A 17,248-nucleotide genomic window follows, 5' to 3' on the forward strand; every position below is an offset into this window, starting at 1 on the left:
AGTTTATCAGGTCAGACGACCAACAGATGATAAGAAATATAATCTTACTAATTATTAGAGTTGAAAAGTACTTTGCTAAGCAAAATTCAATGAGGTTAGGCTGGAGCTTGAGACGTTAACATAACAGGTTCAGTTGGTGATGCATGAAAGAAAATAATTTTTCTACAAATCTATTGGAGAATTCTGATTGTAAGAAATGAAAAATATTCAAAGAGTGAAACTGTTAAAAAAAGTGAAGGTTTTGTGCAGCTGGGTGTTGCAGCCCCTTTAGAGGACAATGGAAACTTGGTTTCATGAGGTTAAAAACAAACACTGGGATGATCCAGACACATTTATTGTTTCTTTAATCACCACAATAGTTTCAGTTTGTGCAAAAATCTTTAAAAAGCTGTTTTGAGTGATAAGTTAGGCTTTAATGTGTTAAGCTTGCATTAGATAAGACAATGTACCACTGAACACAAGAGAGATTATTGCTGAAAATGGGTCTCTGAACACCTCTGTAGATATTCTACTAAAAATCATTCATGATTTGTGATCAGTGTTAATATTAAGCATTTATATGATTATTTTTTAAAGATTGCTGTGATTCAATCTGAAACCTAATTTGAGTCTATTCTGAAAACAAGACATTTCTAATTCACCTCAGACTTTTGAGCTGTAGTCTACATTGTAATGATAGTGTATGGTTATTGATTAGAGCAGATGATATGAGACTATCAGGAGAGACTGTTAAAAAGTTATGAGCTGTCTTGATGCAGAGAAAGTGGAGTTTGTCATCCTGGAGCTGCTGCCAAGATTGAATGATGCTCTGCCTCTGTGGTCAAGTTCAGACATAGGCTTTAAGCAACCATGAGCCACTGATAAGCGTGATAGATTAATAAGCATGTATAAAGTGGGCTTGTTAAACAGCTCTGATAGGAGAAAGTCAATGAGCACGCAATAAAGTGGACTTGTTAGGGACAGTTTACCATCAGCCTTGATAAAGTTTAACTTATTTTGTATTGAAAGACAGACTTTAAAGAAGATTCTTATTTGAAACTGGTGATAAAATCCAGGTCAGATACAGTTACATACAAGCATACAGTACACACTACTGCTCAAAGGTCAGAGGTCAGTTAGAAAAGTCCCTGATTTTAATAGAAAATTGGTTTTAATGTAACATCACATGAAGTTTATCAGTAATGTTTCACAGCTTTAATCAAATCCTCATCATCCATAAGTTGTGATGGAAAAATGTCTGCAAGCGTGCAGGAGCCCATTTTTAGAGACAATCACTCCTGTGTCATAATGTTCATTGAAGTTTATCAGGTCAGACGACCAACAGATGATAAGAAATATAATCTTACTAATTATTAGAGTTGAAAAGTACTTTGCTAAGCAAAATTCAATGAGGTTAGGCTGGAGCTTGAGATGTTAACATAACAGGTTCAGTTGGTGATACCTGAAAGAAAATAATTTTCTTCTACAAATCTATGGGAGAATTCTGATTGTAAGAAATGAAAAATATTCAAAGAGTGAAACTGTTAAAAAAAGTGAAGGTTTTGTGCAGCTGGGTGTTGCAGCCCCTTTAGAGGAAAATGGAAACTTGGTTTCATGAGGTTAAAAACAAACACTGGGATGATCCAGACACATTTATTGTTTCTTTAATCACCACAATAGTTTCAGTTTGTGCAAAAATCTTTAAAAAGCTGTTTTGAGTGATAAGTTAGGCTTTAATGTGTTAAGCTTGCATTAGATAAGACAATGTACCACTGAACACAGGAGGGATTATTGCTGAAAATGGGTCTCTGAACACCTCTGTAGATATTCTATTAAAAATCATTCATGATTTGTGATCAGTGTTAATATTAAGCATTTATATGATTATTTTTTAAAAACTGCTGTGATTCAATCTGAAACCTAATTTGAGTCTATTCTGAAAACAAGACATTTCTAATTCACCTCAGACTTTTGAGCTGTAGTCTACATTGTAATGATAGTGTATGGTTATTGATTAGAGCAGATGATATGAGACTATCAGGAGAGACTGTTAAAAAGTTATGAGCTGTCTTGATGCAGAGAAAGTGGAGTTTGTCATCCTGGAGCTGCTGCCAAGATTGAATGATGCTCTGCCTCTGTGGTCAAGTTCAGACATAGGCTTTAAGCAACCATGAGCCACTGATAAGCGTGATAGATTAATAAGCATGTATAAAGTGGGCTTGTTAAACAGCTCTGATAGGAGAACGTCAATGAGCACGCAATAAAGTGGACTTGTTAGGGACAGTTTACCATCAGCCGTGATAAAGTTTAACTTATTTTGTATATTAAAAAAGACACTTTAATGAATATTCTTATTTGAAACTGGTGATAAAATCCAGGTCAGATACAGTTACATACAAGCATACAGTACACACTACTGCTCAAAGGTCAGAGGTCAGTTAGAAAAGTCCCTGATTTTAATAGAAAATTGGCTTTAATGTAACATCACATGAAGTTTATCAGTAATGTTTCACAGCTTTAATCAAATCCTTCATCATCCATAAGTTGTGATGGAAAAATGTCTGCAAGCGTGCAGGAGCCCATTTTTAGAGACAATCACTCCTGTGTCATAATGTTCATTGAAGTTTATCAGGTCAGACGACCAACAGATGATAAGAAATATAATCTTACTAATTATTAGAGTTGAAAAGTACTTTGCTAAGCAAAATTCAATGAGGTTAGGCTGGAGCTTGAGATGTTAACATAACAGGTTCAGTTGGTGATGCATGAAAGAAAATAATTTTCTTCTACAAATCTATGGGAGAATTCTGATTGTAAGAAATGAAAAATATTCAAAGAGTGAAACTGTTAAAAAAAGTGAAGGTTTTGTGCAGCTGGGTGTTGCAGCCCCTTTAGAGGAAAATGGAAACTTGGTTTCATGAGGTTAAAAACAAACACTGGGATGATCCAGACACATTTATTGTTTCTTTAATCACCACAATAGTTTCAGTTTGTGCAAAAATCTTTAAAAAGCTGTTTTGAGTGATAAGTTAGGCTTTAATGTGTTAAGCTTGCATTAGATAAGACAATGTACCACTGAACACAGGAGGGATTATTGCTGAAAATGGGTCTCTGAACACCTCTGTAGATATTCTATTAAAAATCATTCATGATTTGTGATCAGTGTTAATATTAAGCATTTATATGATTATTTTCATAAAATGCTGTGATTCAATCTGAAACCTAATTTGAGTCTATTCAGAAAACAAGACATTTCTAATTCACCTCAGACTTTTGAGCTGTAGTCTACATTGTAATGATAGTGTATGGTTATTGATTAGAGCAGATGATATGAGACTATCAGGAGAGACTGTTAAAAAGTTATGAGCTGTCTTGATGCAGAGAAAGTGGAGTTTGTCATCCTGGAGCTGCTGCCAAGATTGAATGATGCTCTGCCTCTGTGGTCAAGTTCAGACATAGGCTTTAAGCAACCATGAGCCACTGATAAGCGTGATAGATTAATAAGCATGTATAAAGTGGGCTTGTTAAACAGCTCTGATAGGAGAAAGTCAATGAGCACGCAATAAAGTGGACTTGTTAGGGACAGTTTACCATCAGCCTTGATAAAGTTTAACTTCATTTGTATTGAAAGACAGACTTTAATGAAGATTCTTATTTGAAACTGGTGATAAAATCCAGGTCAGATACAGTTACATACAAGCATACAGTACACACTACTGCTCAAAGGTCAGAGGTCAGTTAGAAAAGTCCCTGATTTTAATAGAAAATTGGTTTTAATGTAACATCACATGAAGTTTATCAGTAATGTTTCACAGCTTTTAATCAAATCCTTCATCATCCATAAGTTGTGATGGAAAAATGTCTGCAAGCGTGCAGGAGCCCATTTTTAGAGACAATCACTCCTGTGTCATAATGTTCATTGAAGTTTATCAGGTCAGACGACCAACAGATGATAAGAAATATAATCTTACTAATTATTAGAGTTGAAAAGTACTTTGCTAAGCAAAATTCAATGAGGTTAGGCTGGAGCTTGAGACGTTAACATAACAGGTTCAGTTGGTGATTCATGAAAGAAAATAAATCTTCTACAAATCTATTGGAGAATTCTGATTGTAAGAAATGAAAAATATTCAAAGAGTGAAACTGTTAAAAAAAGTGAAGGTTTTGTGCAGCTGGGTGTTGCAGCCCCTTTAGAGGAAAATGGAAACTTGGTTTCATGAGGTTAAAAACAAACACTGGGATGATCCAGACACATTTATTGTTTCTTTAATCACCACAATAGTTTCAGTTTGTGCAAAAATCTTTAAAAAGCTGTTTTGAGTGATAAGTTAGGCTTTAATGTGTTAAGCTTGCATTAGATAAGACAATGTACCACTGAACACAGGAGGGATTATTGCTGAAAATGGGTCTCTGAACACCTCTGTAGATATTCTATTAAAAATCATTCATGATTTGTGATCAGTGTTAATATTAAGCATTTATATGATTATTATCATAAATTGCTGTGATTCAATCTGAAACCTAATTTGAGTCTATTCTGAAAACAAGACATTTCTAATTCACCTCAGACTTTTGAGCTACATTGTAATGATAGTGTATGGTTATTGATTAGAGCAGATGTTATGAGACTATCAGGAGAGACTGTTAAAAAGTTATGAGCTGTCTTGATGCAGAGAAAGTGGAGTTTGTCATCCTGGAGCTGCTGCCAAGATTGAATGATGCTCTGCCTCTGTGGTCAAGTTCAGACATAGGCTTTAAGCAACCATGAGCCACTGATAAGCGTGATAGATTAATAAGCATGTATAAAGTGGGCTTGTTAAACAGCTCTGATAGGAGAAAGTCAATGAGCACGCAATAAAGTGGACTTGTTAGGGACAGTTTACCATCAGCCTTGATAAAGTTTAACTTATTTTGTATATTAAAAAAGACACTTTAATGAAGATTCTTATTTGAAACTGGTGATAAAATCCAGGTCAGATACAGTTACATACAAGCATACAGTACACACTACTGCTCAAAGGTCAGAGGTCAGTTAGAAAAGTCCCTGATTTTAATAGAAAATTGGCTTTAATGTAACATCACATGCAGTTTATCAGCAATGTTTCACAGCTTTAATCAAATCCTTCATCATCCATAAGTTGTGATGGAAGAATGTCTGCAAGCGTGCAGGAGCCCATTTTTAGAGACAATCACTCCTGTGTCATAATGTTCATTGAAGTTTATCAGGTCAGACGACCAACAGATGATAAGAAATATAATCTTACTAATTATTAGAGTTGAAAAGTACTTTGCTAAGCAAAATTCAATGAGGTTAGGCTGGAGCTTGAGACGTTAACATAACAGGTTCAGTTGGTGATTCATGAAAGAAAATAAATCTTCTACAAATCTATTGGAGAATTCTGATTGTAAGAAATGAAAAATATTCAAAGAGTGAAACTGTTAAAAAAAGTGAAGGTTTTGTGCAGCTGGGTGTTGCAGCCCCTTTAGAGGAAAATGGAAACTTGGTTTCATGAGGTTAAAAACAAACACTGGGATGATCCAGACACATTTATTGTTTCTTTAATCACCACAATAGTTTCAGTTTGTGCAAAAATCTTTAAAAAGCTGTTTTGAGTGATAAGTTAGGCTTTAATGTGTTAAGCTTGCATTAGATAAGACAATGTACCACTGAACACAGGAGGGATTATTGCTGAAAATGGGTCTCTGAACACCTCTGTAGATATTCTACTAAAAATCATTCATGATTTGTGATCAGTGTTAATATTAAGCATTTATATGATTATTTTTTAAAGATTGCTGTGATTCAATCTGAAACCAAATTTGAGTCTATTCTGAAAACAAGACATTTCTAATTCACCTCAGACTTTTGAGCTGTAGTCTACATTGTAATGATAGTGTATGGTTATTGATTAGAGCAGATGATATGAGACTATCAGGAGAGACTGTTAAAAAGTTATGAGCTGTCTTGATGCAGAGAAAGTGGAGTTTGTCATCCTGGAGCTGCTGCCAAGATTGAATGATGCTCTGCCTCTGTGGTCAAGTTCAGACATAGGCTTTAAGCAACCATGAGCCACTGATAAGCGTGATAGATTAATAAGCATGTATAAAGTGGGCTTGTTAAACAGCTCTGATAGGAGAAAGTCAATGAGCACGCAATAAAGTGGACTTGTTAGGGACAGTTTACCATCAGCCTTGATAAAGTTTAACTTATTTTGTATTGAAAGACAGACTTTAATGAAGATTCTTATTTGAAACTGGTGATAAAATCCAGGTCAGATACAGTTACATATAAGCATACAGTACACACTACTGCTCAAAGGTCAGAGGTCAGTTAGAAAAGTCCCTGATTTTAATAGAAAATTGGTTTTAATGTAACATCACATGAAGTTTATCAGTAATGTTTCACAGCTTTAATCAAATCCTTCATCATCCATAAGTTGTGATGGAAAAATGTCTACAAGCGTGCAGGAGCCCATTTTTAGAGACAATCACTCCTGTGTCATAATGTTCATTGAAGTTTATCAGGTCAGACGACCAACAGATGATAAGAAATATAATCTTACTAATTATTAGAGTTGAAAAGTACTTTGCTAAGCAAAATTCAATGAGGTTAGGCTGGAGCTTGAGACGTTGACATAACAGGTTCAGTTGGTGATTCATGAAAGAAAATAAATCTTCTACAAATCTATTGGAGAATTCTGATTGTAAGAAATGAAAAATATTCAAAGAGTGAAACTGTTAAAAAAAGTGAAGGTTTTGTGCAGCTGGGTGTTGCAGCCCCTTTAGAGGAAAATGGAAACTTGGTTTCATGAGGTTAAAAACAAACACTGGGATGATCCAGACACATTTATTGTTTCTTTAATCACCACAATAGTTTCAGTTTGTGCAAAAATCTTTAAAAAGCTGTTTTGAGTGATAACTTAGGCTTTAATGTGTTAAGCTTGCATTAGATAAGACAATGTACCACTGAACACAGGAGGGATTATTGCTGAAAATGGGTCTCTGAACACCTCTGTAGATATTCTATTAAAAATCATTCATGATTTGTGATCAGTGTTAATATTAAGCATTTATATGATTATTTTTTAAAAATTGCTGTGATTCAATCTGAAAACTAATTTGAGTCTATTCTGAAAACAAGACATTTCTAATTCACCTCAGACTTTTGAGCTGTAGTCTACATTGTAATGATAGTGTATGGTTATTGATTAGAGCAGATGATATGAGACTATCAGGAGAGACTGTTAAAAAGTTATGAGCTGTCTTGATGCAGAGAAAGTGGAGTTTGTCATCCTGGAGCTGCTGCCAAGATTGAATGATGCTCTGCCTCTGTTGTCAAGTTCAGACATAGGCTTTAAGCAACCATGAGCCACTGATAAGCATGATAGATTAATAAGCATGTATAAAGTGGGCTTGTTAAACAGCTCTGATAGGAGAAAGTCAATGAGCACGCAATAAAGTGGACTTGTTAGGGACAGTTTACCATCAGCCTTGATAAAGTTTAACTTATTTTGTATTGAAAGACAGACTTTAAAGAAGATTCTTATTTGAAACTGGTGATAAAATCCAGGTCAGATACAGTTACATACAAGCATACAGTACACACTACTGCTCAAAGGTCAGAGGTCAGTTAGAAAAGTCCCTGATTTTAATAGAAAATTGGCTTTAATGTAACATCACATGCAGTTTATCAGCAATGTTTCACAGCTTTAATCAAATCCTTCATCATCCATAAGTTGTGATGGAAGAATGTCTGCAAGCGTGCAGGAGCCCATTTTTAGAGACAATCACTCCTGTGTCATAATGTTCATTGAAGTTTATCAGGTCAGACGACCAACAGATGATAAGAAATATAATCTTACTAATTATTAGAGTTGAAAAGTACTTTGCTAAGCAAAATTCAATGAGGTTAGGCTGGAGCTTGAGACGTTAACATAACAGGTTCAGTTGGTGATGCATGAAAGAAAATAAATTTTCTTCTACAAATCTATTGGAGAATTCTGATTGTAAGAAATGAAAAATATTCAAAGAGTGAAACTTTTTAAAAAAGTGAAGGTTTTGTGCAGCTGGGTGTTGCAGCCCCTTTAGAGGAAAATGGAAACTTGGTTTCATGAGGTTAAAAACAAACACTGGGATGATCCAGACACATTTATTGTTTCTTTAATCACCACAATAGTTTCAGTTTGTGCAAAAATCTTTGCATGAAAGAAAATAATTTTCTTCTACAAATCTATTGGAGAATTCTGATTGTAAGAAATGAAAAATATTCAAAGAGTGAAAGAGTTGCACACAGTAGAAATTTTGTATTCATTGTTTATCTTGGTTTTCTTCTGATTTTAGTATCTATTTGTGAGTGTATTTTTTATTTGCACTATTTTATTCTGTTTGTATCGCATGTTTTTAGTGTGTCATTTTACGTTTTTTTAATCCACTGTGGATTAGCTGGGCATGGGAAAAATTAGCTGATAGTGATCCCATGTTGAGGCATGGGTGTGTCCAGAGGTGTCCTTTCAGCTGTTTAAAGGTCGTATTAAAAGGAAGCAAGCTGAGCACTGGAAGGAGAGAGGCCCTAGATTGGAAGAGGAACGTATGAAGGCCAGGTGGAAAAGAGGGAGCCGCTGCGTGATCGTGGGGGGTGCTACGCCTTGTCTGGTGACCGGTCAGCGTGATGTGGTGACCCAGTCCCGACAGCAGGAACGGTGACAGTAGGAGACAACGTGTGTGATTGACATCAGGGCAGATGTATACCACTGCCTGCATTTGTCAGTAGCGTCTCACTGTTGTTCACTGGGTGCAGCCGTGTTGGGAGAGGGTCGCCATGGCTATAAGCCAGGACAGCTTCCGGGATGATGGTTCTGGCTCCTATTTGTTTTTACTTACAGGTGATGACGTGAGGGGAGCCGCGGTGGTATCGAGCGACGGACTCCAATGCAGAATGCGAACTGGGCTGGGATGTGATGGGCCCAGTGGACGGATGAGACTGGGACAGGAGGCTCCTCGTCTGCCTGACACGAGGCTGGCGTGGACCCCGCTCAGCAAGAGGAATTTCTGTCCAGCTCAAGAACACACAAGGAATATTCGTCCTGGGTTGTGGGACTGGGTGGGATTTCTGTGCATGAAGAGAATTGTATTTTGACCAGTTTTAGAATAATCTCATCCAGTCTCAGTGGGAATTTTAGCATATCGAGAAAATTTCATTGTATACTTTATTTCTTAGTATCTGGTTTGTTTTATTCCTGCTGTCCACCTCGTGGAATAAACATGAATGAAACAATACTTTCCTGTCAAAAACAATATTTTAGTCAAGCCTAGCGGAAAGTTTCATATATATCATGAACATCTTTCCTCTTTGTCTCCCTATAGTTTAGTTTCATTTTCTTACCCCAACCGGTGGAGGCAGATGGCCACTCCCTGATTCTGGTTCTGCTGAAAATGGAGTTTTTCCTTCCCACTGTTGCCAAGTTCTTGCTCATAGGGGGTCATTTGATTGTTGGGGCTTTCTCTGTATTATTGCACAACCTTTATCTTATCATATATTTCAAGTTTATATGTTGTGAATTGGCTTGATTTAAATCAAATTGAACTCATTCAATTAAAACCAAATATAACTTGTAATCGAATCTATTCAAATGTAAAGTCATCTCACTCAATTTGGACTAGCACTGAAAAATACACTGACATCCTGTTTCCCAATTAGCAGATCAGAGGTTGATGTTTTATTCATGACTCAATACTTGAATGGTTTTATCCTGTTTATAAATAAACATTTAAAAAGGACATTGCTTCACTGTCTGATTCATTCTTTGTCTGTGTCAGTCCTTAATACACACACGTATACAATAATTCTAGTTGCCACAGTCTCCGGAGATCCTATGCTCCGTTTTCTCATACTTTTCTTCACTGTTTACCTCATTTTGCCCAATAAAATGTACATTTTTGTAAACAATGACTTGTTTTGGCCTATTAAAAAAACTGGCTCCATATGAGGACGTCACCACTTTGCATTTTACAAATCAAGTAAACAAACACGGGGCTGTTTATCATATAACTAACATTTAGGTCTGTGGGATGGAAGGATGGGAGCTTTAAATGTTGTGCCTCCATAATCATTCTAGAGTCTTTACAGTGTTCAGCCCCTGCTGTGATTTGGTGCTACATACATAAACTTGAAATGAATTAATCCACCTGTTCACAGGAGATCACAGGAAGATGACACCAAACATCAGAAGATCTTATTGTGCGCCACAGTAAAAGGGTGGTTTCTTGGGACTAAAGCACATAATAAACTACAGCAGAAGCTCACATAAAGCAGGAAATAAGCAGGCAGCACTTGATCTGCTAATGCACGTTTCCCACTTTTATTGTTGCCTCATTCACTAACAGTTCAATGGTGCAAGATTACCATACACAGAATTAAGATATCTGCATGACACATCTATGCTGTACAGTGAATGGATTATAATTATTACAAATACAGTAAACGTATTTACATTTTAGTTCAAGCTCCATACAACATAGATATTTACAAAGTATGAAAATAAAACCGGTCTGACAAATAATAAACAGCGTTAATGACGTTTTTTTTTTTCTTTTCTTTTGGTGAACAAATCTGAAAGGGGGCTTGGTTAACTGTTATTAATTGTCAGAGGGGGAAGGTGGAAAATATCATGGCTAGTTTTGTTTGAAAGGCATCAACAGAAAAACACACACAGAAAAAAGTGATGAGGTGAAGAAAGACACAATAAGTTTGCTGTTGTTTTAGTTCTCACCAGCTACTTTGTATAGTCCTAGACCTCTGATATTAGAAAAAATAAAAATGAGTTAAAATACACCTTTATTTTGATAGAGTTCAGATGGATGTCTAGCATGACTAATGAGTAGATCTCCTCCAAAAAAACAACAGACTTCTAATTCACTCAAACCGCTTTCTAATAAAGAGGAAGCACTAATGTAACTCACCTCCTCAGTCGAGATGCAGGGGGTTACATTTTAGGTCTCCTTTTCCTTTTTCCTCCTCTCTCTTACATTCAAACCCTCTCTTAGTTCACACTAAAATAGCAAATATTTTCATGGGGTAGTATCAGAAATAAGACCTTTGAATATGTAGTCCCTTTAACTTCTTTCCTTCTATTAAACCATTCATTCTTTCTTTTTCCTTACGTCCTTCTAACCTTTTCACTGTGTTTTCTTTGCGTTTACAACAAGAGTGTAAAGTTAATAGCAGTAAATGTCAAGGCTTTCTGATTCTCAGTGAGATAAAGCGAGCTAGAGGAGCAGAGAGGGATGTGTTAAACGAGGGTTAACTACCACACTCATCCCAGAACAGACTGCATGTACAAATCAAGTTTTCTCCTTAGTTCGTTTTCATCCTCCTAGTCCTCCTCCTCATCTCCTTGTAACCCTGTTAGTGAGTCAGTATTTTACTGACTCACTAACTGACTGGCACTATTGGGGGTTTAGAGGCGGCGTATGTACACAGATTGAGGAGGATCTAAGTATGACATGGATGACAGAGGAAATTGGGCGTGGCCCTCCTGTCAAAGTTCATTCCCACTTTGAGTTTTTGTTTCAGAGACGGTTCAGCCTGATGCAAATTCACTGCGAGAAGAAAAATACCCTATAAATCTATTAGCAGCTATAGTTTAGGTAGCAGAGCGTAAACTAACACGTCACTTGGAGATATCTGTAGATTTTTCCTTCATGGTTTCAAATGTAAGCTGGTTGATTTGGTTCATTTTTGTTTTTCGTTTGAAACTGAGCAAACCTGGTCTTCTCCTGAGGACTGCTGCAGGTATCATGCAAGCATGTTAATTTAATAAAAAACCAACAGCAAAAACCCACAAAATAGAATGAAACTCATTTCAGGAGACAAATAAAACTGATAGAGACATTTTTTTGTACAGATGATTGGCAAACCGAAAGTTTCTAAAGAGTCGTGCACACACAAGTAGACTACTACAACATGCTACTTAGTTAGGGGAGTTTGGGAATGACAAACAAGCGGAACAAAATTAGACCCAAACATTGTCATCGAAACAAAAACACAAAAAGCTGAGGGGAGGGAATAGAGAGGAGGAAAGCTAAGTTGGCAGCGGGGTTGCTGGAGGGAAGCGGGGAGGCAAAAGTTCTGTGGAACTTAAACGTTTGAGTCGCATGAAAAGAGACTTAAGCCACAAGTCTACTTACAAGAGAAAACCATCAAGAATCACAATGATTAATACGTTTTAACACTTGGTATTTTCGGTATTTTCAAAGGCTTTTCATAAAGGATGGAAGCGGTGGTTTTCCCGCGTACCGCTCTGCCCGCTCAGTTCTTCCTCGCCAACTTAGATCTGTGGGGAGAGTTTTACGTTGTGAGGAGAAGGGAATGTTTTTGAAGGGTGCAGAAGCTGTACGTTTGACTGTGGTGTGAGAGGTGCGTGTGTGTCTGTGTGTGTGTACCTTATTGTTCCTGCTAGCAGAGGATTAAAGGCGTACAGCCAGTCGTTCATGTCATTCTCGTTGTTGGCCTGCAGGAGGATGCCTCCATGTTTTGTGCACACTGCAAATGTGTTGGGCGTCTGAAAAGAAAACATCACATTATATTTATGTTCATTCAAATGATAAATCCCAGTCAATTTGCCATTTCATCAATCAATGTGTCCAAAACTGGCCAACGTGCACCAAAACAATTTGAATGAATTCTCATTAAAGACAAGCGTGTTACATCCAGCCTTTCTCTATCCTGCCTCAAACCATAAGCATGGCCTGCTGCTCTTCGCTGTATTCCACCTGTGCTGTGGAGAGGTTGAGGACGCCTCGCTCCACGGGGTCCTGGTTGCTGTTGTAGATGAAGACGTAGGGCCGGCGAACAACCACAAAAAGCTTCACCCATGAGTTAGAGCGAGGCTCCATGAAGCTTAGAAAACTCTTCTTGGACACAACAGATCTGAAAAGAAGTGATTTTATTCATTTATTTATTTTTTAAGAGAGCGCTTGTTTTTCTGAGGAAGAAGCAGAGTTGGTTTGTTTCCAGCTGAAATCATCCAGGCTCAGGAATTTGAATCAATCCACATCATTTCTGCTTGAACTAGAGAACATGAGTGTCGACTTACATTTGGTCTGTGAGACACATGTCTTAGTGACAGTATTTAGGTTAATATGGCATTACTCACCCTGGTCGCATTTCTTCAATATCAGGCACCAAGTTGAGGAACTCGTTCTTTGCAGCCCGCGCAAGGTAGGTCTCCAGAGTGAGAACCATCTGGAAGTTTTCATAGTCTCAGCAGGAGGGACTGGAGGCTGGAGGCTCCCTATACTGGTATTCTAAACAGTACTTAGCCGAAACCCAAAGACTGCTTGGTTGAGTTAACTTCCTGAACTATCTAGAACATATGGTGGAAACCTGAAATTAAGACAGAGCAGACAAGAGGTAAGACATGACCATTACTGAATATTAAAAATAATAAATGACAGATTTAGTGATCATTTTTATAAACTATTTATTTACCACATCAATAAACAGCATGGCAGGGCAAAATATGTTTTCTAACATGGCAACCTTTAAAAAGTGAAAGGAAGGTGACAGAAAGACAGGTGAGAAAGAATAAAACTTAACTGACTTTTTGATGGCATTTTACACAAAGTACTAGTACAGTATCTAGAAAATGTGGGAAAATACTGGCATCATGTACAGTACTTTCTTCTGAAGAAATTATGTTGGGACCCTGAAAAAAAATTACTATGTACAATAATGGATTTCTATAAATTTGACATCAGATGAAAACTTTGGTTGTAAGATTCGGATAATTATTTGTTAAAAGCTAGAAATTTTAAATGAGAATAAGAAAGAAAAGTATTTCTTTGTGCCCCCCTTTCCCTTTAATGCTCTACCTGGCCCCATGGCAAAACTTTGCTAGACCCGCCCCTGCACAGTTACCAGCTGTCAGCTACATAGAAAAGGATCCTGGTGTAAGTTGTGTATAGGAATTTCTTTCACCTAGATATTAATGACATTATTTATTGTATTAACATGTCTGACACTCATACTGTAAGACAAATGGTAGGGGGTGTAGCAAGGATGTTGGGGGGGAAACAGGAACTCCAGAGGACCAGTCTTTTGTCTCTTCGAGGATTCTGGGAAGTAGCAAGGGAGTGTGAACCTTGAGGTGTGAAACAGCTGTGTACTGCCTTTTGTTCCCGGAGAAGGTATTTAACTGAGAGCCATGCTAGGCTCAGAGAGACTCTGCTGACCGTCTGTCCCGCGGCCATGGGGGCTCCACAAGCTTGTTTGTATGTTGTCTTTGTGTGCATGGATTAAAGAATGTTAGCTACCACTCACCGCTCGTCTGCAGGCTTTATTTAAGTGGAAAACTTCCACAACAAAATGGCGCTGTGAGCAGGATGGTCCGTGTGGTCGCTGAACAACGGTTCCGTGGATGGGCTGATCACCCCTGAGGGAAAAGGTACCTTTGTCCTACCAGCTGTTGAAGCAAAGGAAATGGAGGAGTCACGGAGCCGTGTGTTTCAGTCACCACCGAGATCATCGATTTTGAGGGGACTTCTGCAGATGGGTGAGTTGTAGCTAACTTGTATACAGTCATGAAGAGTTTTTTTGTCTGGCTGAGGGGGAGAACGCTGGCCGACTCCGGAGTTCGAGTCTCCGGAGGGAAAATCCTGGCGGTTTGAGGCCCCAGGCTTGTGTTGGGTACGGCTCATCACAAGGACAGTGGCTCGCGCACGTTGTTGGGGAGAAGCCGGCCCAGACCTGTGTTCAGTCCAAGTACGCCACAGGAACGGCGGTTCGGGTACACTGTCGGGGAAAATCCTGGGGTTAGAGTCCCCAGGCTTGTGTTCGGTTCCGGTGTTGTGCAAAAGAAAAGCAGTCGTCTGCCAGAGTAATTGCAAAACACCGGTCCATCACAGGGAACGGTGGTTCGAGTCCACTGTTGATAATCACGTCTGCACAATACAGTGTGCGGAGTGACGGTATTTTAGCACTTTTCTGCCGGTAAGGGAAGAAGGCCATTGCAGAGGACGCTCTGAATGTAAAGGGAAACTGGATCCAGTAAAGCGGCAGGCCTTCCACCAGGCGGCCAGAGACAAAACTCAATGCGTGACTGTATGGTAAGAATTGAGTAGATGTGTGGTGTGTAAGATTGCAGAGAATGGTTGTGTGGGGAAAGTTGATGTGTGTGTAAAAACAGTGAAAAATGGGGTTACAAAATGTTGAAAATGGGGAACAAAACAAGAAAAAAAAAAAAAAAAAGAGAGAGAGGAGTGTAGAAATGTGTGTAACAGCTGTTTCCAACTAGAGGGAGAAGGTGGTACTGCAGGCCACCAGCTCCCCTAGGGTGGACACACGAAAATTTCTTTTTTTTAGCAGAATTGTTGATAAAAAATAAGCAAAATAGGAAGAGGGTTTGGTGGTTTTCAACGTAGAACAACTAAAATCTTTCTGGGTTTTAAGAAAGGGGAGTTCAGAACCAGAGAGGGGAGATGTGTTGTTTTAAGCAATGAGAAGAATGATCAAAATGTCTCAGTGTGTCACTTGAAGGTGAAGAGCAGACCTGGATCAATTTTTCACGTGCAGCAGTCGGAAGAAATTATAGGCTAACATGATTAGAAACACTCAAGCCAAGTTTTGGCTGAATTGTTTTCCAGCTTAACTTCCATGTGTTTGTCACCCTGAGAACACAAGCTCCAAGAATCTCTCCCTGAAGACAAGAAATGCAGTTCCAGAACAACGAGATGGATCTCAAGAGCTCACAGCAGCATCCTGAGCAGTGAAGAAAAGGTCCAGCAGCAACAGCTGTGCAAGACAGCGACAGCAAGGAGAAAAATGGCATCATCATGACTGGATGGATGGATGTGCATTTCCAAGGAGCTGCAACTTCACTGTGTGAATGGACTTTTGAAAAGACTGCTTGAGTTGGACATTTGCCACTTTCGGCGCAAAAATGGCAAAATGAAACCGTGGAAAACACAGGACAAAGCTGAAAGACAACTGACTCTCACTGGACTGCTGCAAGGGGGAGAGATGAGATGAGACCACAGTCAAAGGAGAAGGGGACAACATGGAGGAAGGCTGTTGTAGTGTGGGAATGAAATTTGGGTTTAGGAAACTGGGAAGGAAAAAACGACTGCCTTGCGTGGAGAATTGAAAAGTGTCTGGAGCACCGCAAAAAGGAGAGGTACACAAAAATTACACAAACAGAAAAATGCATTAATCCTACTAACACAAGCACACATGCAATGAAGCTCATGAAGACCAAATAGCATTTTAAGCATTTCTGTTACCATCATCTTGTCCAGTTAGCTTAGTAGGTTAAGAAGTGATACATAGACTAGTGAACTAGTATTATTTTTGGGGAAGGATGATTGAATCAGCGGTGAACAGAATGCTGCGGGAGGGTCAGATGAGTGGGGACCAGTGTTGGGTAAGTTACTTTAAAATAGTAACTTAGTTACATTACTAGTTACTTCTATCAAAAGTAACTCAGTTACTTCAAGTTACTCGTTACTTTCAAAGTAACTAGTTACTAGGGAAAGTAACTTTAGTTTTACTCAGAATTCTCTTGTTAATGTGTTGCTTCCATAACTTTGCCAGTCTTCTAGCTTGCTTACTTGCCACAAGTGCACTGTGCCACCTACCAATAGAAAGGAAAAGATAATGTGCATATTTCCACGAGAGAAATCCCACGCCTGGACCATCATTGACTGCTGCCATGATTCTAGCCTACGTCACAGCGTCATGTGCGCCTTTTACATCCAACACAAAAACTGCAGTCGTGGTGCTTTGATTGTACTCAGAACTCGGAAATTCTGCCTTCTGACTAGGAAGATGTAGGTAACACCAGACTGCAGATGAGCTGCATACAGGGCTGGACTGGGACAAAAAATTGGCCCGGACATTTTGACTAGAGCCCACCATTATAGGAAAAATCATAAAGCCTTTGAATGAAAACAAACGCTGTTGTGACAGTGATGTATACTGTTTTGATGGTATATATGCATCAATCTATCAATCCTTTGTTGTAAGATTCAGATAATTATTTTTTAAAAGCTAGACAATTTAAATGAGAATAAGAAAGAAAATTATTTCTTTGTGCCCACCTCTCCCTGTTAATGCCCTACTTGGCCCCCCTGGCAAAACTTTGCTAGATCCGCACCAACTGTCAGCTACCTAAAAAAGGATCCTGGGGTTATCTGTCTCTCAGAAACAGTTCATAACTTCCCTTCAACTCATTCATGTCACCTAAAAGGTAAACCTGTTTCTCCATCACCTGTT

General features: G+C 38.4%; 1 protein-coding gene and 1 long non-coding RNA gene across 2 annotated transcripts; one reads left to right on the forward strand and one right to left on the reverse strand.

The window, feature by feature from the left end:
• Nucleotides 1-8,185: 8,185 nt before the first annotated feature.
• Nucleotides 8,186-9,255, forward strand: LOC146490267 (uncharacterized). Its single transcript, XR_014872889.1, has 2 exons — nucleotides 8,186-8,741; nucleotides 8,862-9,255. It is a non-coding gene; the product is annotated as an uncharacterized LOC146490267 (long non-coding RNA).
• A 543-nt stretch (nucleotides 9,256-9,798) lies between these two features.
• On the reverse strand, nucleotides 9,799-16,382 carry LOC146490268 (kinesin-like protein KIF1B). Its single transcript, XM_085153386.1, has 4 exons — nucleotides 13,134-16,382; nucleotides 12,751-12,907; nucleotides 12,421-12,539; nucleotides 9,799-12,311 (listed from the first exon to the last, which is right to left on the reverse strand). The coding sequence occupies exons 1-4, from the start codon at nucleotides 13,220-13,222 to the stop codon at nucleotides 12,287-12,289; spliced, it is 390 nt and encodes a 129-aa protein (XP_085009512.1). The 5' UTR covers nucleotides 13,223-16,382; the 3' UTR covers nucleotides 9,799-12,286.
• Between the last annotated feature and the right edge of the window lie 866 nt (nucleotides 16,383-17,248).

Source organism: Neolamprologus multifasciatus, unplaced genomic scaffold (genome assembly GCF_963576455.1).
Source record: "Neolamprologus multifasciatus unplaced genomic scaffold, fNeoMul1.2 scaffold_49, whole genome shotgun sequence".
NCBI lineage: Eukaryota > Metazoa > Chordata > Actinopteri > Cichliformes > Cichlidae > Neolamprologus > Neolamprologus multifasciatus.